The 24,145-nt window shown below is 27.8% G+C and overlaps 1 protein-coding gene across 1 annotated transcript; it reads left to right on the plus strand.

The window, feature by feature from the left end:
- Positions 1-6: 6 nt before the first annotated feature.
- LOC107448896 (uncharacterized) lies at positions 7-20,093 on the plus strand. Its single transcript, XM_016064250.3, has 10 exons — positions 7-194; positions 2,095-2,247; positions 2,321-2,403; positions 4,900-5,008; positions 8,216-8,323; positions 9,543-9,654; positions 10,246-10,361; positions 14,172-14,315; positions 16,816-16,941; positions 17,861-20,093. Exons 1-10 carry the CDS (start codon positions 182-184, stop codon positions 18,592-18,594), a joined length of 1,698 nt encoding a protein of 565 aa, XP_015919736.1. The 5' UTR covers positions 7-181; the 3' UTR covers positions 18,595-20,093.
- Positions 20,094-24,145: the final 4,052 nt, after the last annotated feature.

Below are 24,145 nucleotides of genomic sequence, written 5' to 3' on the forward strand. Positions count from 1 at the left end.
CATTTTATTAATCAAAATGTAAAAAGCTGCAAGCTACAACTATTTTTATCCAACGTGACTTAATGCATTTTTCTGCTTTACAACTCAAAGGATGTTTTAAAAGTTTCGAAATCATGTAACTTATCTCTTTTGCTAGGCTCATTTTGTGTTCACTGTTGCTGTTTTCTATTATTTTATCAGTATGTATGATGATGGTTAGTATTTCATAAATTGTTCTAAAATTTTTCTCTTCTTTGGTCATAAATATGGTTTTAAATTATATTTTTCCATAAGAAGATGGCTTTGCTTAGTTTTATCAGCATAATGCAATTCAAATTACCTTATTAAGTGTGATTTATATCTTTTTAGTTGCTTAATTCTAATTCTTTGTTCAAAAATAGATCATTTTTATGTATATTTTCTGTATTAAATCCTCTTCAAATTTCCTTGTAATTAAATGTTCGTTCTATTACTTATTACTCTTAAATGTACTGTGAAAAGTGTTTGCCCTTCAAATTTCATACATTGCATTAAATTTTCATAGTTAAAAGCTATTTTCTGTAATTTGATGACTATTTATTATAATATCACACAAATGTAAGCTTTAAATATTGTAATGAATGTAGATGATTAAAGATAAAATTTATTTTACTTTCTTTTAAAAGGTGTAAATTGATGAATGTGATTGGACTTCACCATTCAAAAATAAAAATCATCTATATATTGAAGTAATTTACAACTCAAAATTTTGGAGCACTTTCCATTTCAATATTTAAACAATCAATTGTAAACTTACCAATTTTATTCTAATATCAATGTATTAACTAAGTAGCATTGATATAAATAATTTATGTCTCTGGTGTTTGACTTTTAATAGCGAGGATACAATTATGTCAGTGTGGGTAATATTATAATTAAATGCTTTTAGGTAAACAATCGCAGCATATTTATTATCAGCATTAAAGAGTTGCCTTTAATTTATTACCTTTTGTATTAACCACATTTCTAATATTCAATCATAAAAGAAAAATTTATATCAATTAGTGTGGGACAATATTGCAATATATTGTGAGAAAATATCAGTTTTTCACTATCCACTGCAAAAAAAATTTTTAAAAACTTTCTCAAGTAAAATAATTAAACAAAAAAGCTGTGTGGAATTTGAAATATTTTTTTTTTATTAGTAAGTTCAGAGTTTTGTAAAAACCTGGTCTAAATATAGATGTATGTAAATAAAGTTCCTTATTTTTATGTTTAAATTTTTTCCAAAATTAAAGTTTGTTATGATTGAATTGTGAATAAAACTAAGAAATAAAAAATTACAAGAAAAATATACGCTTTGATTTGATGGGGGATGTTTCCGTATCGTGATCTGCCATGCCAACTGCAGTCGCCAAGGCAGGAAATTTTAAAAAAAAAAACAAAACATGTAGATGTTTGACTGAGGGTGGCTACGAATTAGTCCCTTTCTGTGTTAATTTTATATATATATATATATATATAGCTTTTCGCAGCCGCTGACTGACTAGTTGTCAAGACTTGGCGATATTTCTGGCAGAGATCATGATGCAAAAATCTCCACGAGTTTATAGCAGTACATATTGTTACGATTAGAGATTTGTTGTTAACAATTTATTAGTTGCAGGACATGGTTTGATTTTAAGTCTGTAACAAAGTGTGCTAGTGCTAGAAGCAAAACCAACCAAAGTTCACACTAGTGTTTTTGAAGCGAAATTGGGGGAAATTTAATCGCCAGAATAATCGCCCAGTTTTTGCAACTTCTAAGCAGTAGCCGGCGGGTAATTTAAAAAAAAAAAAAATTTCATAGATGGTGATCAACTCCCTTGTAACCACCATATACTAATAACCAAGTTAATATTATATGCTTGGCTAATTAAGAATTAGTTATTAAAAGTCTGAAAACTGGAAGACAATCTTTGTAAATACTTTTTAAAGTTAACATTTTATTTATGAAACTCCTATAAAAGTTGATTTTTTCAAATAGCACTTAATATATTTTTGAAACAATATTTTTTATTTGTATATAAATGAGTACAAAAAAAAAGACCCTCAATAAAATTGAAAATACCTACTTTCAGTTTGTTATTCTTTCAGAACAAATTGTTATGATCCCTACAGAAAGGAGTAGGGATCACACAACAATTACTATGGAACGTTTGAAAGTTTCAGATATGGACCAAAGAAATATAATACATGTTGCTGGAGGAAGTCACAAGGGCATTGTTATTTATAAGCAAATAGTATCTGGTAATTTTTCAATTTTCTTTGCTTCATTTTTCATTTAATTTCACTACCTAACTGAAATGTTTGTATTGTGCAGGTAAAAGCACTTTAAAACCACCAGAACTTTCTCTTGGTTTCAAAGTGAAGATGAGAAGTGAATCCAATAATCAACATGAACTGGTAATCATTTTTACACCTTTAATAAAACTTTTCCTTTTTTGTTGAAAGTGACTCCAATACGCATGCGCTGACAGGGAAAAAATTGATGCCACAGGCAAGTGTAAATAGCGATACAAAGCCTAAGATTGTGTACTATACAAATTACTGGCTGTGAAATTGATTCTCAACTTTGGGACCTTTTTGAGTTGATTGGGGACCTTTTTTGAGTTGATATATGCTCCATAATTATATTTTTTAAGGATCCTCCCTTGTTTATTAATTATTACTGATAATGATTGTAGCATTGAGACCTTTTTAAGAATTAGGTGAAACTCAATGACTACATTAATTGTACACATATTTTACACAAATTCATTATGATGAAGAAAAATTTCAGAATAACTCATTATATAATCAGGCTTTCTTTTAAACAAACTGATGACATCGACAATCACATATCTTTAGGATTATGCTCATTCATTATACTTTTCAATTTCAAAGATATTTTTTATAATTATTTTTAGTTTTAATTTTGATTTGTTGCTTTAAATATTAACAAAATTATATAACTACTTTTAAATTAATTTTTTTTATGGAAATTGTGGAGACTTATCCTAAAGTAAATTAAATTGAATGCTGTTATGAATGTTAACATAAAAAAGATGTTCAAATCTCACTTTTGAAAATTCATATTTAAATTTGATAATTTAAAAAATAAACCAGTTAAGTTTCTATTTTATGTTTAATGATTTGTTTTTTCTCCATTAATACTAAAAAGAGTTGAATATAAGAGTTACCTTTTAATAGATTTAATTTAGGTGTCATTAAAGGAAAGTTATATTGAATTGAAAACAAAATTATTCATGTTTATATTATTTAAATATAAGTGGTTTAAAAAATGGCATTATTCAAAGATAAGCACCAGAAATATAGTTAGAATTTAGATATTTTTCCAAAATTGATAAATGTGCTTCTTGTGATTATAAAGATTTTAAATATTTTGTTTAATTATTGCAAATGAAATTTATACCACATTCACAATTTAAGGCTTTTCTTCTTCATTTACTTTTGGCAATTAATTGATTATAACTAATATGAATTTACAGTTAAATAACAATCAAAACTGGTATGTCTTATTTTACTTTGAATGCATATTAGTTATGACTAGTTAATAGCAGCAAAAAGCAATTATGACTGTGAATTCATTGTAAATCCCAATTGATGTAATTAATTTGCATCAACTATTAACTCACTGTCATAACTAATTAAGAACAATATTTGTAAAACTGTTAAGGTGATACATCTTATTAAAAAAATATCTTTTTAGTAGTATTATAAAAAAATACATAATTATTAGAATTAATGGTAGAAGAAAAGATGCACCTCTGAAAGTATACACACATAGTTAACAATGCTGCAAGTTAAATCTGTCGAGTCGCAAAGTCCTCCATGTTTCCATAACAAATCATACCTCTGGGGGTGCTAATCCAGGAGTTTCCTTGTCTTATGGATTGGTTCAAAATTACAAGGCTGTGCAATTGAACACTAGTAGGCGTAAACCCAAAATTAAGTCAGCTGTTCAACGACGGTTATAAAATGAAACTAAATTAAATTAAGATAGGCATTACTTATTTTCTAACTTTCAAAATTTCGTTAATTTCATAAATTTTATTTTTTAATCATTTTTAATAGTACCATTTTAATTAAATTAAACCAATTATTTAATTTTTATTATATTTTATAAAAAGCAAATATAAATATTTTATCCTCTTAACAATCAATGTAACAGCTATCTTTTTAATTAATACAAAACTACTTAATTAAATTCAATTTCTATTTCTTAATTCTTTATTCCTTCATTTACTTTATTTCTCTTGCTACAAAAATGTTTATTTTATCTTAAATTGCCAATTATGGATCTCTTCCCATGCTTCTAAGTATCCATTGGAAGCAAAACGGTCTGCTCATTTTAAATTCTTCCTTATTTCAAAAATAATATGACATCTCTTTATCCCTATAAAGGGAGCGTAATTTATTTTTTTTGTTATCTTTTGCATATGGCGGTAATGTATCTCCTAAAAATATTTCTTAAATGAAATAACAATTCTTTTTTTAAAAAAAATTTTTGTTCAAATTCTCTAACAAATCCCTCTTTCGTAAGAAGCGCAAATGTACCAAAGATCATTACTACTTCGGCGAAAGTCTTCACAAGAACTGCATTAAAACTACCTCCACCATAAAAACTGAAATAAAAATATTTCCACCATAAAATTCTTTTCTTCCATTACATAAACTGAAGCAACTCCATTATAGTGACTAATTTAATAGTTAATTAATAGTTTTTAATTGTTGCTTTAGTTTAATAGTTAGTAGTTAATAAATCAGTTTGTGAAAATAAATTTATGATGGTCCCTTCATTTTTTTTTTCATTAATGACTGTTCCTTTATTTATTTATTTTATTAATGTGTGCTTTTTCTTGTGGTATGTATGATTCTCTGAATGAAGTATAATTCTAGGAATATTGGAAATTGAAATTTTGGTTCAAAGATGTTGGAGATGAGGAAAAAATTGAGAGTGCGGAAGCTTTTCTAACCGAGCTGATATCTTCAGAAGAGCGTCCAAAAGGTGAGAATTATTTTCAATGCAATTCAATTCTAGAATTGCTTTTATTAGACTAGCTGGATTGAATTTATTGTTTTCTGTTTTAATTTATCTAGGCATTAATTGCTAGTAGATTTTCTAAGTCATGGTGTGTGTATATATATATATTATTTATTATTTGAGAACTGTTCAACAATTTTAGGTTTTATTAGAAAAAAAGTAACATAGATAAGTGTGTTCTTTATATTCCATTTGTTCTGTTTACTATTTCAGTGGGGAACACTGTTTAGTATTATTCTAACCTGGGATCTGTCCGGACATTTTGTGAAAGATCCTGTTTTTGTAAAATTGTGAAAAAACTATTCATAGTTTGAATATTACATAAGCGTTATGTCACATTTTTTCAACCAGGATCCTGCTTTTGTGAATTTTTGTAAATAGGGTCCTGTTATTTGGTATTACTACACTGCTCAACACAGAATATTCATTTCAGACGTATAATGGAAACAAAATCACTCACATTTTTAATAATTTCAATTGATATATTTTAAATAACACGACTTAGTAATGTATCACTTTTAATGTGTTACGCGTTAAGGAAACTTAAACAATTCTTAATAACAATTTATAATATTTTATTTAAAAATTACCAGAAAATAATTTTTATTTGTATAATATTCTATTAATTAATTTTATGAATAAATATAATTTGATCAATTATTTATTTACAAAAAAAATTATGATTTAATATTGATAAGAATGTGCACATGATGTTTGTAAAAGAGAAATATTTTCTTGGGATACTACATTTGGAATTTAAACTTAGGGAAACTTGGAAAACTTAGTTTGTCTCAAACTGTCTTTCATTTCCCCCTACCCCGGAAAGGGTTTATTCAATTAACAAAAAAATAATGAAGATAAACAAATTTGTGAAAGATCCGATTAAAAGATAAATTATTTTGTGAAGGGTCTGTAAGGTCTTTTGTGAAGGGTCTTTAACTCATATAAACTTTATATCTCTTTTAATGAGTGTTGAATCAGGTGAAGGAATATACTCATATTTCAGATTAAAAGTAATTACATTTTATCTGTGGTAGGAGTTCATAACAGCTATTTACTTCAATTGTTATGTTTTGCTTACTAACTCATGCTAATAGCAATAGAAAACAGCTCTTTTGCTTATTCATGCTGCAATTTCAAATTGCAGTTAGGAGTTAACAAACAGATAGGACACTAACCTCCTAACTTTTAGTAGACCTATTTACAGATACACTTAGCGATTTATTTTCTTAATCAACTTTTATTATTTTTCAAATTGTAAGCAGGCCAACTGAAGAAATATTTTGCATGAAGGCCAATTTCTTTTTGCTTATGTTATTAAAATATTGCATTTAAGACAAAAATCAATCCATTTATAGGTAGATCTAATTATAAAAGATTTATTGTTAGATTTTTCGCACTCTATGATACATAGCTGCCAACTCTACTGGATTTTCCAGTAGACTACTGGATTTTGGTAGTTTCTCCTGGTCTACTGGTTTATTTAAAATTCTCCTGGGTTTTGTACATTTTAGAAAATTCCCTAAAATTGAGTAAGTTCCTTAAAATAGAATAGAATTTCTTAAAATAGAATTCTTGAAATAGAATTTTTGTACCGACTATTGCTTTGCTTGCTTGAATTATTAAATAAATATAACTAATACATAATGACGTGAACCTCATTTTTAGAAATCCATTTAAACCTTTTTTTTTTTTCTAAAATGTTCCGTTTATTTTTATTCAGAGCTCTCTTTTTAAATTAATTAAAAAAATCTTTTAACTGTGTTTGATGAATTAAATGCCTATTAATATTCAAAATTATGAGTAAACATAATACATAAAATTTTAAGTATGTTTAATGTCAATCATTAACTGGAAAATATTACAGTTTTTCTATTTTGATGACTATAAAAATCCCTAAAATTCCCTATGCGTAAAATATTTAGTGCATGATGCAACAATTATCATAAAATTTATATTATTTTGTAAAATCTACTGGATTTTTTTCCTATCCATGTTGGCAGCTATGTGTTATCTTCACATTTCTTATTCTGTCAAAAATGCTAAAAAAAGAATTATGTTAGATTCCTCAGTCTTTTTATTACAAAAATTAATCCCAAACTGTCAAACAAAAAAAATCATTTGAAATTTAAATGTTTTTCTTTCACAGATATCTCTAAAATTTGTTAAACTTTATTAAATAAATAATTTTAAAAAATTTGGGATATTATTATTAAGTAAACTAAATGTATAACTCAAAAACTTTTTGTTTCATTTGATTAGGTTCCGGGATTTTATGAGTGGTAACAAAAGTAAAAATGAAATTAAGAGCTAAAAATATGAACCTTCTTTATTGAACCCACTTCTGCCAGATTGTGCCTATGAATGATTGCCTGTATGTAAACAATAACAAGCTTCCTACAACCAGACTTCCAACTCCCTCCGCTTAGATAAACTTATGAGGCTTCTGTGAACAGGTTTAATATTCTAGGAAGTTTTATTATTGTGATTTGTGTTTAAATTTGCTTGTAATTTTACCGTTCATAAGAGTTTTCTGTAATTTTTAATTCTAAGTGATCGTAAGCCTAAAAGAAATCTAAGAAAATTAATATCACAACATAAATAAAGTGTGAGGTTTGCCATGTTTTGAGCATTATCTCTTATTGGCCATATTTGTGTAGAATAGTGTTTTTTTTTTTTTTTAATTATTATTTTTTTTTATTTTTTTAGTATGGCATTATAGCATACTTGCGGAGTCTTCTGAATTCATTTGTTGTTTATTTCAGTGAAATTTAAATGGAAAGGATGCGCTATATTATAATCACTATGGGTTTAATTATATTGTATGGCACACTTTTTTAAGCTTAGACATAAAAATCAATCAAAAGTAGTGAAATCATACGACCCATTTAACTGCAGGCACCATCTGTGCTTCGCTTTACACGATCAACCATCCATAAGGTAAAAATTTTGTTAATTCTTTTTGAGGGTCAAAAATGTTAACTATTAAATTGGTTCCTGTTGGAAAGCTTTCTTGTATTATGCTGTCAAATTTTATATTCACTCTGAAACATTTCTATGTTAAAGCTCTTAAAACACTTACTTTACTGCAATGTGGTGATAAAACAATGGTGTGTATACTTATTTTTTTAATCATCAGAGCTCTTCATAACCCTTGAAATTTGTTTTTAGATTATACAGGATTTATAAAGAAGACGATGAAGTTAATGCAGTTAAAATATCCATGCATTCAGAAAGTTGAAGTAGAAATGAAGAAGCACTCTGAAAGTCATCAACCTGGTATGTACTAAGTTTTGTTATGATGTTTTTTAAACTCTTATATACTTAAATTTGTTGTTCTCTAAATCTTGATGTATTAATAGCATACATTTTTAAATGTAGTCAATTTAAGACTGTGGCATACTTAATGACTGATATTTTACTTCTCCCAAAACCAAAGTAGATGTGTACGCTGCTTCTCTTTTATGCAGAATTCCTGATCTGATAACTATAATCCTTTTTCACATGTCTATTAAATAACACTTGAATAACCTGAGATTAGCAATGCAGTAAGGCTTTGCGGAACGGAAAATTTTCCTTAGAAATAGGAACCTCTTGGGAGGCTCTAAAAACTCCACACATTATTCATTTTTTTCTTCTGCAAAGTTTTATTCATTTGTCGCTGAACTTTTTTATTTTAACAGGAGAACAATTATGTGTAATACAATGGGTTTTTTTTTTCAAAAATTTAATATAAAATTACTTTATTTTCAAAATATTGCAAATTACTATATTTTAAATTAATTTTTTCCCACAAGTTCTGTCTTCTTCTCTCTTTTTCTTTTTTTTTTCATTTTATTAAATTTAATCTTTGTCTAAGATAATCAAGGGCAAAAACTTGGCACAAAATATTATTTTTAGTTAAATCTCAATCCTTTTCTATTAGTATACTCTTTATTAATAATTATACGAGTATAAATAAACCTAATGTTATTTATCCAAATCATTGAACTTATTTGTTATTTTTAAATTAAATCTAAAATGAGCATCTATAGTTTGAGTATGTTATTTCTTTCTCTTATGGTGCAGCATCAGCCCACTTTGACTTGCTGAACTGTGTTCTTCATTGTTCTTAGTCTTGGATTTCCTGTTTGTCATTTTATTATAGTTAGATTTTTTGTTACAAAATTCAGCAATCTCTTTTTTTTTCTTCTTATTTCTGTGTGTTTCTTTCTCTGGGTCTTGAATTCACAGGTTTCCAATTTAAGATTTTTGTCAGCGCCATATTTTCTCTCTGTATGACCAAGCCATTTGATTTTATGAATTGAATAATGCCTTTTACTTAATTTAAGAGTCAAGTTAGATATTGTTTCTAATTCTCCAATGTGATTGTGTATTGTATATTTGAGTACTTATGACGTACCCTAATGGCTATAAACCGTGATTACATCTAATTTGTGCTGACAAACAAGTGTTTTTTTTTTAAAATAAGTGTTTTATTAAATTTTTATGGTTATAGTTCCAAATGCTTTTGAAGCTAAAAGTTCAAAATTAACTGCTGATGAGGGGAAGCTGTTGGAAATTATTGAAGCTGTCTACCCTAATTCTCTCTCAGTTATTTCTGTTGCAAAGTAAGTCACACTTTGATCAAATTACTCTATGAATGAAATGGTAGAATTTAAAATGCATCTTTGCATGCATTGTTTTAAAACATAGTTTTAAGAGATAAGTTTCTTCCACAGTAAAAGATAAAAAAATACTTGGAAAAAAAACCAGAAAAATCTGGGTAAATCTTAATGCTATTTTTTAAAGAGTTTATAATTGTCATCTAGATTCAAGAATAAAGTATTATCTTCTTTGCTATTTAATACAAAATTTTTTAATAAGGGAAAACTGAAAAGCAAGAATTTGAAAAAGTAAGAAAATGAATTTCATATATTTTTAAGAAATTAGCAGAGTATAGTACAAGCTAATTTTATTGTAAATATAAACAGAACCAAATTTTATAATAACTATTAAAATATAATAATCAAATTTTATAAATACATACAATGAAATTAACAAATATTTTAATCAGTGTAATTTTTTTTTTTTGAATCACACAGATTATTATCTGAGGTGTCTGCTGAAAACAAGCCTGTGATATCACCAAACTTAAAATGTTTCTCTTTAAAAACTCATTTTTCCATTCTTATGTCTTTCATTATGTCATTGCATATTAGGTCTTCCACTCTGTCAGTTGAGGATGTCCAGAAGCATCTAAAAACATTAGAAATGAGAGGACAAGTCAAGTGTTTAAGTAATGGAAATTACATTCGTACCACTAAAAATGATTCAGGTAATTACAGTTCATTTTGGTTGCAATAAAGTACAGTGGAAAATCCATATCCAGAATCATCGGTACTTTGGCAAATCCGGAAAATTGGTCTGACGTTAATCAAAACATCCTAAATCAGTAAGAAATAACGAATAGAAGATAATTAACGTTACTTTCAGTAAATAATGAATGAATTCATGTGGTTTGCATGGTTGATCTATTTCGAAGGATTTTGTTACAGATTTCTACATCATGGTTTTTAAAATTTCGATGCAAATTCCGAATCACGCATTTCAGTTAGTAATTATTTTGCGATTTGCGGCGATTCACCAGTGAATCCATGTGATGTAGTTTTGCCGATCGTCTTTTTTTTTTTTTTTTTTTTTTTTTTTTTTTTTTTTTTTTTTNTTTTTTTTTTTTTTTTGTTAGCTATTAACGCAGATTTTTAATTCGTTTTTGAAATCTCAATGTTTTTATAAGATTTTATTTTGATCAGCGAGCTTCAAATCGCACTCAATTATTGACAATTCACCCACAATCTCACGGGCATTTATGTCAGTTATTGTCATTGATTTTTATAGTTTTTTTGAATAATCAGTTAATGCCTGTTTTAGTCGTAACGATTTCATCTCAAATCCTCAATTTTTTCAAAATGTGAAATTTTGGCTCACTCTGAAATTAAATGCATGATTTTTGATGGTAATAATCCTTTTATTCAAGATCTGAAAAAAACATGTGATTTTCGTTGCGCTGCAGGGAATTTCGTTTCCGTGATGTAAAAAAAAAATTCATAGTGTAGCGGAAATCAGATTAAAATCAAACAAAAATCATTCGTGTAAAAATAAAAAAGAAGTAAAGAAGAAAGAGTGATCGTAAAAAAGTGTCCAGTAAACGGATGTCCGGATATGGGACTTTGCACTGCATCTTCAAAATATAATCATCCTGTTCATTATTATTATATTTTTACTTTTGTGAATGAATTGAAATAAATCATTCTGAATTCTTAAAATAAGTCCAGTTTTAACTTAAATAAGAATAAGACCATTTAACTAAAATAATTTTATAAAAAAAATATTTTTTAAATATGAAAGATTAATATAGTATAACGATAAAAACATTTGTAGACCTATATAGTATAAGTTGCATACACATTTAATTTAAATGAATAGTTATTTCAATATGTTCAAGGAACATAGTTAAAACTTATTTTAAGGAATGCTTATTTTTCATTTTTAGTTCTTAATTATGTTTATTATTATTTTATTTTACTGGATTTCTAGTTTTTAAAGTGTTCTCATTATTTTGACCTTGAATAATATTTTGTTGGTGTCATGTTAAATTTATTGTTTAATATTCTCTTAATCATTTTAATTAACTTACCCAGCAATTAAGCGTATCATTTCTATCTGTTGCTCTGATTAAGTTCTAAAATAGTGGCTTCAACTTTTTGCACCAAAGGTCCACAGCAATAAATATGAAAAATCCTGCAAATCACACTTCTGCTAGATAATATAATTTAAGATAATTACAGTGACTCACAAAAGTGTTCATACACCTTTGACTCTCCATTAAATAGGGCTCTATTCATTAGTTAAAATTAATATTTTAAAATGGGTATTTAACAATAAGATCTATAATCTATTCTGAATAAAACTGTTTGTAATATTTTTTAAAAAAGTAAAAATTTATTTTTAATATAAAGTTATTTAATTTGGTGTCTAATCTTATTGACCCTTTTACAGTTATTAATTTTTGGATCCAAATACATTAATATACTATGAATTATAGTTAAACAGATTCATTATATGATTTAGAACTTAACTTTCAGCTTCATGCTTAAACTGATGTGAAAATCATAATTAAAATATACATCCGTTCGTTTGGCAAACAAAAATAGAAAATTACAGTTGTGACCTCACCAAATTTGTTATTTAAATATACTTTTAATTTTTAGGGTTATTTCGAAAAAAAGATAACTTAGAAAAGTCATTTATGTTCATAGTAGGGAACCGATTATCTGGAATGATCGGGACCATCGCTATTCCGGATAACTGATTTTTCCGGTTTTCTGAATCGCTACAAAAAACCGTTTTTTTTTTATTGTTAAACCCAACTAATAAGGAAAAAATATTTGGAAATAATCTTAAAAAGAAGAAAAATCGATGAAGTATTACACTAATGATTATTTCCAAAATGATGGTAAGGTAAACATCTTTCAATAAAGGAAGAAAAATCCTAAAATCTTATGAGGAAAAAAGCATTTAAAAAAAAAAATGGCGGGAAAATTTATCAAATTTCAATCTGGTTTTTTGATTTTCTGATTTCCAAATAACGGGTTCTGTACTGTACTAATAGATCTTAATAGTATCATAAGGGAAATATTTGGACGTGGAAAGTGGTGGGACAAGTGTTCTTTATAAGACCTATATTTTTAGTTGAAGAATTTCAACTGTTTTATACCAAGAAACAGCAATTATTGCGAAACAATCATCGGGGTTGGTGAACATCAGTGAACATAAAAAATGAATAAAACTCATTTTTCAAACAGAGTAATTATTGAGCTTTAAGTAATAACTATTCCTTTTAAGTTCACATCTGGTAGGGACAATAATTACCAAACAACAAAAAAAATTTTGTTCAAAATTGATGAAAAACTATTTTATTTCATTGATTAAATTATCCGTATTTTATAAAAGTAAATCATTACAGTTTGTACGAATCAAATTTTACTTGCTTGTAATTTCTTAGAAGAAAATTAGAAGAGCAATAATTACATTCTTACCCTCAGACTTTTTAAAGTGAAATTAAACTTAATGGCCTTAAAACAAGTGGTGCTGCAATTAAACTTTATTGGTCTGTAGAGAAGAGTGTTCTTTGTAACCTTTAAAGTTATATTTTTTTTTTCGGATTAGAGCCGTTTACAGTGCTTCATCTACATTTTTTGTACTTTGCACAGTAATTATACAAAAGTTAAGGACATACAAAATGATGTGTGAAACAAAATATACATATTCAAGCAGAGAATCATACCCTATCAGAATATGTATGTATTTATTTCTGTAATGCTTTCATAATTTAGTAAATTGCTTAAAAAAATCAGAAATATGTGTTGGACATTTTATCTGTAAATGATTTTTAAAAATATAAATTTGCATAAAAATGTGCTTGGTGCATATTTTTTTTTACTCCATGTGAGTATTTTAAGTAAGATAAGCTATTAAATAATGAAAATTAATATTTTAATGAGAAATATTGAACCCAAAAGTTAATGAAATGAAAAAATAACCCTTTATTATTTCTCTCAATGAAACATTAAACGAACTATAACTCACTAATTATTTAGAATATTTGTCATTCTACTGCCTTTTTTTTTATTTCTTAGCCATCATCATTTATTATATGAAACGGGATAACTTGACAAGCATTGTGGACCTCTATTTTAAGAGAACCAATAGCATGAGAATGGATAAACTAGATTCTTTAAATAGACAAAGCATTCATTTAACATTTGTTTGTTGGCAGTGGGGGAGGGGGGTCGTGAAGGTTCTCTTAACTAAAAATTATTTGAGTAATTTAAGTTAGTTTATCCTAAAATTATATTTCAATGCATGTAGGCAAAAGAAAAAAAGTTTTTAATTTGTAATGAAATAATTGATTACACTTAATAAATTAGATTTTAAGTATATTTTAATTAGTCAATAGTTATTAGAATTAAAATGAAAAATGTATTAACTAGGATTTTTTTTCTTGGTCTCAATTTTATATTCTGTTCACTTTTGATTTGTTGCTAAGATGAAGAAGATGATTGAAATAAATTTAAACGCATTGCAGATGTAAAAATTGCTAAACAGATGCCAATGATTTCTCAGGCTAAGCAACCAGTGATTGCTATCATCACTGCTCAATACTGTGAAAAAGTGGCTGTAGATTCGATGATAGAAAACAAAGAGACTTTTGTCAAGTTTAAAACTGAAGGTATAATTCTTCTTTTTTTTTCTATCTCTTAACTTGACATTAAGGAATTTTTTTTTTTTTTGCAATTTCAGAAAATTATTCATGTAACTTACATGTGATATAGTCAAGGCCGCACTCAGGAGGGTCGATTTTCCGGGGGTCCTGAGCTCTTGAAGGCCCGAACAAAATTTCATACAAAAGGATAGTGCTTAACCCTTTGGACCCAACTTTTGCTGCATTAAAATTTAAGTATGAAAAACAGTTTATGTTAATGCTGGCATATTAAAATAAGTATACTATAAGTTTAAAGTTGTTTGCTTTTCCCGGAAGTCACTGGGACAATCTGTCCTAATCATCTTGAATATTGTAAAAGTGCCTATATATTGCATGGGAATAAATAATGAAATTAAAATAAATGCATCAAATTATTTATTCTACCAGAAGTTGCTGTAATTAAATAATCAAAACAGAAACTAAAATTTTGTCTAATAATAGTTTTATCACTAATGTGATGTATTGTCCCACTGGTAAGTATGATTTGGACAATATATCCCACAAAACAAAATGTGTCAAAATTTCTAAATCTGATACTAAATAGATACAATTATTGCGGTAATAAGAACAAACATAACTATTTTAACACAAAATATAGCAAAAATATAGTTGTACTTACCCCAAAATTCAGAAAATACATAAATTAAAACGAGATTGACTGGCGTGCTCACAAACAATAGTCAGCCATTTTGATATGAAAGTGTTGCCAAGTACCTTTAGTCATATTTTTATTCCCTAATATCTAAAGAACCCTGAAAACATTAAAACACATGCAAAATTGTGATCTGTTTATCCATTAGGAAATAAAGTTTAATCTTTGTGACATATATATCCCATTCATATTTTTATTCCCTAATATCTGAAGAACCCTGAAAATATTAAAACACATGCAAAATTGTGATCTCTTTTTCCATTAGGAAATAAAGTTTAATCTTTGGGACATTATATATCCTATATGGGTCAAAAAGGTAAATTTGTTCTTAGTATTAATTAATTAGTACTAAGAGTTTCTATATACAAACTGCAATTTTGCATAAAAGGTCTTCAAAAATACAACAAAATATGAAGTTAAGACTTTTTGTGTTTTGAGAAAGGGGTCTCAATAAAGTTTGTCCTGGAGCTCGTAAAACCTTTGTTTTGCCTTGTATGTTGTTATCTTTTTCCTCCTCTACTCTGGAACTTTTATGGGCAAAGCATACACTTACATCAAGGGGATGGGAGCAAAACCATGTCTTACCCCGTCTTACACCAAAAAAAGAGATTATCAAAACTTAACATAACAATTCTCATGCCATATTTAGCTAAATCCTTATTGTTTGTTAAGGTAGGAATCTTTAATAAACTTATAATAAGCTGGACTAAAAATAATTTTTATAACTATAAAGACTAATAAATATTCAAAAACATAAGAACATTAGAGAGTTGACATAGTAAAACAGACTTATATATACAGACACTGTGAATTAATGAACAACGCTCCAATATGGCTAACAACTAATGAACAACGCTCCAATATGGCTAACAACAACACTTGTCTAATAAAGTGTAGAGTTTATCTTCTAAACAGAGTTAATTTCAACACAATTAAATCTAACACTACTCTCCCCTACATAATTTTAAACAATGATCAATTGTAGATTTTCAACAATGTTCCATCAGAAAATCATTTATGAACTGTTTATAATCAAAATGTTTTTGAAAGTCATGAGAATAGTATTGTACTCAGCACTTTCGTTATATTCTTCATTTCAACATATGTAAAAGGTGGCTCAACATCAAGGACTTTTTGACTTGTCAGCTCATCACCCCTTTTTTTTTCCTATAATTATCTGGCATACTTCTGATTCTGTTAATGTGAAAGCTATAGGGATATTTTCATCCATGACTTTAACACTTGAGATATCATATCTGCAGGATGTTCTATCATTTCTTCAGTTTCCCGATCCATTTTTTCGAATTGCCCATCTTTACCTGCTCTATTTCTTTTGCACTCTGTGTTTTCAATTTGTTTTTCTCTTCTAATAAAAACATGATTTTTTTTTAAATTTTGTGAAGTAGAAGCTGAGGAATCCGCTGAGGGGAGGCCAATTTAACTGTGATTCAATTTATGTTGACTCATTTTTGGTAATCTGTCATTAGAGTTTAAAATGAGTATTGAAATTTATGAATAAACAGTGACTATTTCTTTAACAATTAACGATGGCAACATCAAATAATGTAGAGCTCTCAAGATGCAATTATTTTAACATGCAAATGAATAGAGAAAATATGCACCTTGTGATTTTGATAACAATAAGCAATTGATAACATTAAGCACAATCAATTAAGCTGAGACCACTCTACTCATAAAAGAAAATGGCAAACAATATTTTAAATCAATGTTTCTTATTTTCAATGAAGATCTTTATTTATTTAGACAATGAAGGAAATATTCCTATAAAAAGATAATTGTCTTTTCACATTGTAGGTGAATCAAATGTTTATACTTTGGGAACTGTTGGTCCACATAGGGTTGTCTCGACTAAATTGCCAGCTACTGGAATGGCAAGAGGTGCTATGATTGCTGCTGGGAGCACAATTACTAGGCTCTTGGGTAACAATTATTTAAATTCTCCTATGACTCTTCAAATTTACTAGCTACAACTAAATTTATGATTTTCATTTATCCTCTTGATATATATATTAATTTATATTGGAATAACCATTAAAATATTTAAAATAACATTAATATCTATTCCAGTTTTTAGCAAGCATATTGAATGCCAAAGAAATCAACAATATTGAAAGTTGAATTAACATACAATAAAAATGGTTAAATTTTATTATTAAATTTCATACAAACCAAGGAAAAACGTTTCATTTAAATTATGGCTTTTAAATAATTTATTTTAGGAACAGTGAAAATAAATTTAAATTAAACAACAGTTTTTTTTTTTCAATATTTTTAGCAGGTTCGGGTATATGACGATTAAATTATATGTAAATATCCCTATCTATCAACTAATTGTTGTGTAAATTGATCCACTTATCGTGCAAAAGTTCGCTCCATAAGTTAATGTTATAATTGTTTTGCCAATTTTTTGTTGAATCATAGATGTGAATTTAGACATACCATTAACTAATAAAGTAGTCAACACGTTCTCACATCATACATAATCCATTTAAAAAATTGTGGAGCACAGAATTGCTGAAATAAGCAAATAAAAAATACTTATTTTTAAATTTTTTATTATATAGTTCCGAAAAAAGAGAAAATAAAATTTAATTTAGAAAAATGAATAATAAATAATAGAAAAATGGAGCCCTAAAAAGGATTGTGATTTAAAAAAAGGCTGTTCTACATCAAGATATTTTAATGGAAAATAATATTTTTCTTCTTTTTAGTAAGCGGATAGTAAAAAATCTTTACATTAAAACATTTTTCATTGTTTTTTTTTCTACATTTTATTGTTTCAAGTTATTTCAATATATAATGGTAGAAATGCTGGACTTATTAACCATTGTAATTCCAGGTTCATTTCCGAGGGTAGATTATGTTTTTCTTGTTGGAGTGGGAGGTGGTGTTCCTCATTGCTATGACTACACTAAGCATGTGAGGCTGGGTGATGTTGTGGTATCCACCCCACCAGATCACACTCACTCTTATGTGTACCTCTACTGTGAAAGCGCCAACAATCCCCATGAAGCAGCTGCAGCATCCATAAAAACTTGGTGCCCTCCCAGTCTCAAGTTGCAGAAGATTGCATGCGACTTGTGGAGGAAGGGGGTCCTCGATTCCGACGACAGACCCTGGGAATCTTTCATCGAGCAGGGTTTGCAGCAACTGACGGACCAAGAATCCTCCTTCCGTAGACCGTCACCAGAAACTGATAAACTGTACTTTATGTCGTCAGAAGACGGAGAAATTGTCGACTTCGGTCACCCTCAGCCGCAGGAAGGCACATTCGATCCCCGCAAACCCGGAGCCCCCGTTCTTCACTTCGGTGCCGTGGGATCGGGCAGGGTTCTCATGCACGACGACACTAAAAGGCTGACCTTTGCGGACAAACACGGCATCATGTCTTTCGATACAGGTTTTGGCTCGGTTGTGGAATCCATATTTGGTAACAGAAAAGATGACTACATCTTCATAAGAGGAATTGCAGATTATAAAGATGGGACAAAAAAGAAAGAGTGGCAGCCATACGCTGCTTTGGCTGCAGCTGCTGTGATGAAATCTATTCTTAGTAATCTAGATTGCGATTGAGAGGCTTTTTTGTTCATTTTGAGAACTTCTTATTATGAGTTGATGTATGTAAAATGCCATGCAAAGAAAGGTGTCTCATTAAGATAAGTTCAAAGAACAAAACTTTTTGTGTAAGGAAAACATTTTTAAAAGGGTTTTTCTGTGCTATTTCATTTCCACGGGCTGTGAAAAGACTATTATTGATGTTTAATTAACTGGTATTGCAGTGGTGGATGCATACTGTGGTGATAGGTTTTTTCGGCCCCCGGGAATGAAGTATCACTGTTTTTTTATATTGTTTTTATATTAAATTTGTATGTTAGCTATTTTTAATTTTCTCAAATGAATTTAGGCTTCTTATGCTATCACATGTCATTTTTTTGATAGAATACTTGTCATGCATTTTACAACTTTGCTTACATTTTCAGTTGTATGCCTCTTTGTATGTGTAAAAGTTAGTTCTACTTATATATATATATGAAGAGAGAGAGTTATGCTTTTAAAAAATGAAAATGTTTAAAACTAGTCATTAATTCTATTTATTTATACAATTGTTAATCTCTTTGTTGAATTAGACCAAATTTATAAATTTAATATTTAACTAACAAAAATTGTTATTGTTACAATATTGGTGACTGTTCGTGCAGCAGTAATGGTATGTCGACAAAACCTATATGCAAAACCTATTCAGTGCAATTTTGTAGAATAATATGTTTTAAATATATATTTTCAGTTTTTTTTTCTAAGTTTCAATAGGAACAAGTTCTTAAATACTTAACTTTCTTTGAACTTAATGTTTCAATTTCTTATAAGAAAATCCTAGTTATGTAGTGAGCAATTACATTTCCCACATATATTATAGTTTGCTATCATAGCACATTGTAATTTAGTTTATCACTAATTTAGTTTAAAAGGCAATTAACAAATCTTAAATATGGGTCACTCTATAATACATATTGAACATAAAGAGAAAGAAATGTTTCCAATTTTTTAAATCATTTTTTACAGTTTAATCTTTGTTATAACTTAATATTGCTTGTCGGAACCTAAACTATTGTCGGAAACAACATTTTAATAATATTATCAGCAGGATTGCTGATGAGTGTTGTTTAACCTGAGACATCTATTGAAATAAAAAAATGGGATCCTAACAATTCTAAAAAATATTTTGAAATGCATGAGAATTGTGAAAAATATTCATTTTTTCGTATTATTTATATGAATTCTATAATGATTAAAATATAACATATTTATTTGAAGTCATTAGTGTGAGACAGTAATAAATTACAGAAAAGAAAACTCAGCATATAAAAAGATAAAGTTTCTACTTTTATTACTCGTCTAAATTTTATGAAATGATATTAAAATAATATCAAGCTTTTATTCTAGAAATATCATGAAGATTTTCTTTGCCAAAAATTAGTTAAAAAAACAGAAATTTGTCATTATTTTTTTTTATCATAATTTATGTAAATGGTGATACCTAAACTACCTCCATCATTTTCAGTAGTTCAAGAAAAGTCGGCCTATAACCGACCAAGTGGCGTACAATGGGCAAAATAAAAAAAAAAAAGGGAAACCCTAAATAACTTTTGATCTAATGGTCAGATTTTCACCTACTAGCACTCTATCTTAATTGTCTTAAGGGCCTAACCTATGCTATTTAATTATTGCAAACAGTATTTTAAGTTACAAAATGAGTTTCAATAATGTACTTTCCTTGAATAAACGTAGTTCTTTTTTCTCCAGAGATTCGGGTTTCTCAAATTAAAGTGGCGTAGTTTTTATGGGGCAAAACCTCCTCCGAAAGGAAGCCACGATTGATTAATGAACAGTAAGTAGAATGCAGATATAAAAAAGTTTTCATCATGTTGTAATTTAGAATATTCACATACTTATATTAGAAGGAGATAACCCCCTCGAACATACATTAAAACCTGCAATCTGGAAAATAGGGTCCCAATAATTTAATCAAGGAAGAACACTGTCGGTGAAACTATCTCTCAGTTGTCAAATTTTAAAAAATTTTCTATTTAAATTTCTCAAGAATTGTTCAACCAATTTTGTTCAAATTTTTATTTTTTAACTGCTGGAATATTTTATAGATGTAAATCAATTGTCATAAAAGCTAAATACAATCAATAGGTTTCATTGCCATTTTACAATTTAAACTTTTTCACTATATTTACATGTATGTTGCTAAAAATATATTTGTACATTTTGCTAAAATTAATTGTATTTGTATTTTTTGTATGCCTTTTTTCAGAATTACTCATTTGTATTAAATTTAATGAATACAGTGAAACCCTAATTATTCTACATCTCTCCTGACATGTGTCCAGCTGTATCGAAGGTATATTCGCAACTTCATTCAAAAAACGTTTTCATCCAACTATGCAAATTGCATGAATAGGAATGAAAATTTATAAACATCCTCAATTTAATTCACAATAAATAATTACTAAACTCCAAAAATACAAAATGTTATGTCGAATTCAAATTTGCATATCACGTGAATATAATTACCAGTGAGCAAATAGTAAATAGTTGTTTTCATCTGCCTGTCAAGGCAGAGGAGTGCGATGATTGCTCTTGTTTTCCAGAAGCGCCATCTATGGCTAGAATTCGACTTCTGCCACACCCATACGTCACACCCGTTTATAGGGAGGACCCATTCATTCATCCACGTAATTTTGGCCTGAATCAAAAAATTATCAATCTCCAGTTCAGTAGCCCCAGAAGCATTGATTTGTTATGGGAACATGGAGGACTTTGCGACTGGACAGGTTTAACGTGCATCAGTTACCATTTTACTACACGGAGAGGTTTCGTTTGTCGGGTTTTAACCCACGAACTCTTGGGCATGGGCTTAGCACCTTACTGACCAGGCTATCCCAGTCAATAGTAAATAGTGAGAATGCAATATTGCATTGAACTACTACATCCACCCCACCACCGCTTTTTTTTTCATGACCTTTTCAGGATATCTGTTTTTACCTCCAGATTTTTTATTAAAAATTTATTTCTCTTTTTCTGCCTATTTATAAAATAAGTGTATTTTATAAAGGTTTTTAAATGTACTAATAATTTCATTCGGAGCTTAATGCTTGCTTAAAAATTATAAGTGTAAAGTTCTAAAAATTTTAGATGATTTTTGTTTTCCATTTTACCCTTTTGTACTATGGATGACAGATAATTAGGGTTCTACTGTTCATGCAATTTAAAACAAATTTTGCCTAATGAACAAAATTGTTAGAATAAATTTAACATGTATTCTCCAGAAAACAATTTTAAATTGCAGCGGATACTGTAAATTAAAATAAAAGACAATGCTACATACATATATATATAAACTTCTTTTTTTGGCACATTTTTTCTGCCTATTTTCTTGCATTACAGATATAATGCCAAGAAAAGTATTAGAGTCTTATATTTTTCATAATTTTATAAATTCTTTTCCCGTATTCTTTTAAAAATACCTTTTTTTTCTTCTTTTTGTTAAAGAGGTAGCTTTTTGGGAATTCATCCTCTAATATTTTTAAAAAGAAAATTTCCCACTAGTTTCAATATTTGATACCTAATTTGAATTTTTAAAGTAATTTTGAATTTACCATAGTTTTTTTTAAGATTTTATTTTATATATTTTTTTCCTACCTATCATTTTTGTTTTATTTGATCCCTTCTCATTATCAAAATCATTTAAAATAATAGTGCTCTGACTAAGTTGCTTTAAAACGCTTTGCTTATAATATTGTATATTTTTACAAGAAAATATTCTATACCTATGGGTTTTTTTTTCTTATTATTATTTACATTAAAATGTTCTTTTCGTTTTCATAACTGTTTTCCTCCTGACCAAAGACTTAATTTCTGCCATGCAATTGAAAAAATGAGCATAAGTGCTTCATGTTAGATTTTGAGAAAAACGTTTTGACAGCTATTTTTCTGACCATTGCTAATGCTTTCTATGTTAAAAGGGACATTAAGAAAACTGACAAAATAAAAATTAATTTTAGAAGAAAAAAAAACTTTGCTTTTTTCAAAAATGCCTGGCATATAAAAATCTCAAATTTGAATTTTTTTATAGCTTACATTAATTTTTTTATTGCATGAGAGATTCCTCATTATGTAACATTATATATCATCCATCTCATCTTTCATTATATATCATCCAACACGTTTATTGCAAAGCCTGATTTGATAACATCCTGTGTTTTACTAGGAAATTTTTGACGAGTTTTTCTTAATCTTCTATCAAAATTGAAATTGTCTTAAAGAAATTAAATAATTGTTTGTGGAAATTTCATTTGCATTAAAAGAGTTTTAAAAAAGCTTAAAAATGTTAATAACCAATGAAAAATAATGTGAGATTTCTGATACGTCTTGTCATTAATTATACAACCATTGAAGCCTTAAAAATTTTTGGCATTGAATAAGGTATAATGTATTTCATACTATAAGTGTCGTGTGCTAAATATTAGCTGTGGTAAGGTACACAGTTTAATCACAAACAAAACTCTACCGTTCTTATTTTTAACTTAAATAAAAAATGATAAAAGCTAAATAATTTTAAATAGTTTCTAATTCATTTTTTCACATTTTAGATTTTATTTTTAATAACTTCCCTAATCTTGTTATAAAGGAGTTTGAATATATGTGTGCTTCAAAGAAACGTCTTCCTTTTTAAATATCTTATTATAAAAATTTCCTTTCATTCTAGTCATGATAATTATAGATTGATAATGAGATTAATTTTTGATTTTGTGGTATTATGGATTTGTAATGTTTATGAATTGTATTTTCTTTTTCAAATGATATAAAAATTGTAAAAATAGAGATTTTTCGAGGTTTTGTTCAGCTTTTTTACCCATAATTTTTTAAGTAAAGACTTGTTTTAACTCTGACACCTACAATCATAAAAACAGTTGAATAAAATACATAAACAGGGTTGAGCATCTGATGATGCTGTGTTAAGTACTTCAATCTTTTTAATTAAGTGTCTAAAATATACAAAGACACTCATTAATGTTGATAGTTCCCAACAAAGAGCTCTCTAAACTGTTCTCACAACACAATTTAAAAACAAACTGAAAAGTTTAATTGGTTTTCATCTTAAGAGATATTCTTTCCTTCTCTTTTTGTTATAAATAAACAATTTTGTGTAGAATTCAAATGTTTTTAAAACAAACTTTCCATTTTAATACAAAATATTTTCTAACGCTGTACTGACACTATTTTTTGTCTCTTTTTCATTAAAATAAAAATTCATGTAAAATATACATTTAGAAATAGGGGAATTTCATTGGTGCATTTAAAGTAGAACGATCAAACCACATTCAGTTGGAGTGCTCCTTAAATTTGTAAAAATAATGAATTGTAAGATTTTAACTTTTTTCTTGTAGTTAAATTTTCTGACAGAAATATTCAAAATCTGTATAAAAGAGTTATTATGAAATGAAAATAATGATGTCGGGTGATAATTAGAAATTTAATCCTCCAAAAATTAACCGATAAACAATAAACAACCATTAAACATAAACTTTTCAAATAATGGCCTCAAAAGCTCCGGGTC

This window comes from Parasteatoda tepidariorum, chromosome 8 (genome assembly GCF_043381705.1).
Source record: "Parasteatoda tepidariorum isolate YZ-2023 chromosome 8, CAS_Ptep_4.0, whole genome shotgun sequence".
Taxonomy (NCBI): Eukaryota; Metazoa; Arthropoda; class Arachnida; order Araneae; family Theridiidae; genus Parasteatoda; species Parasteatoda tepidariorum.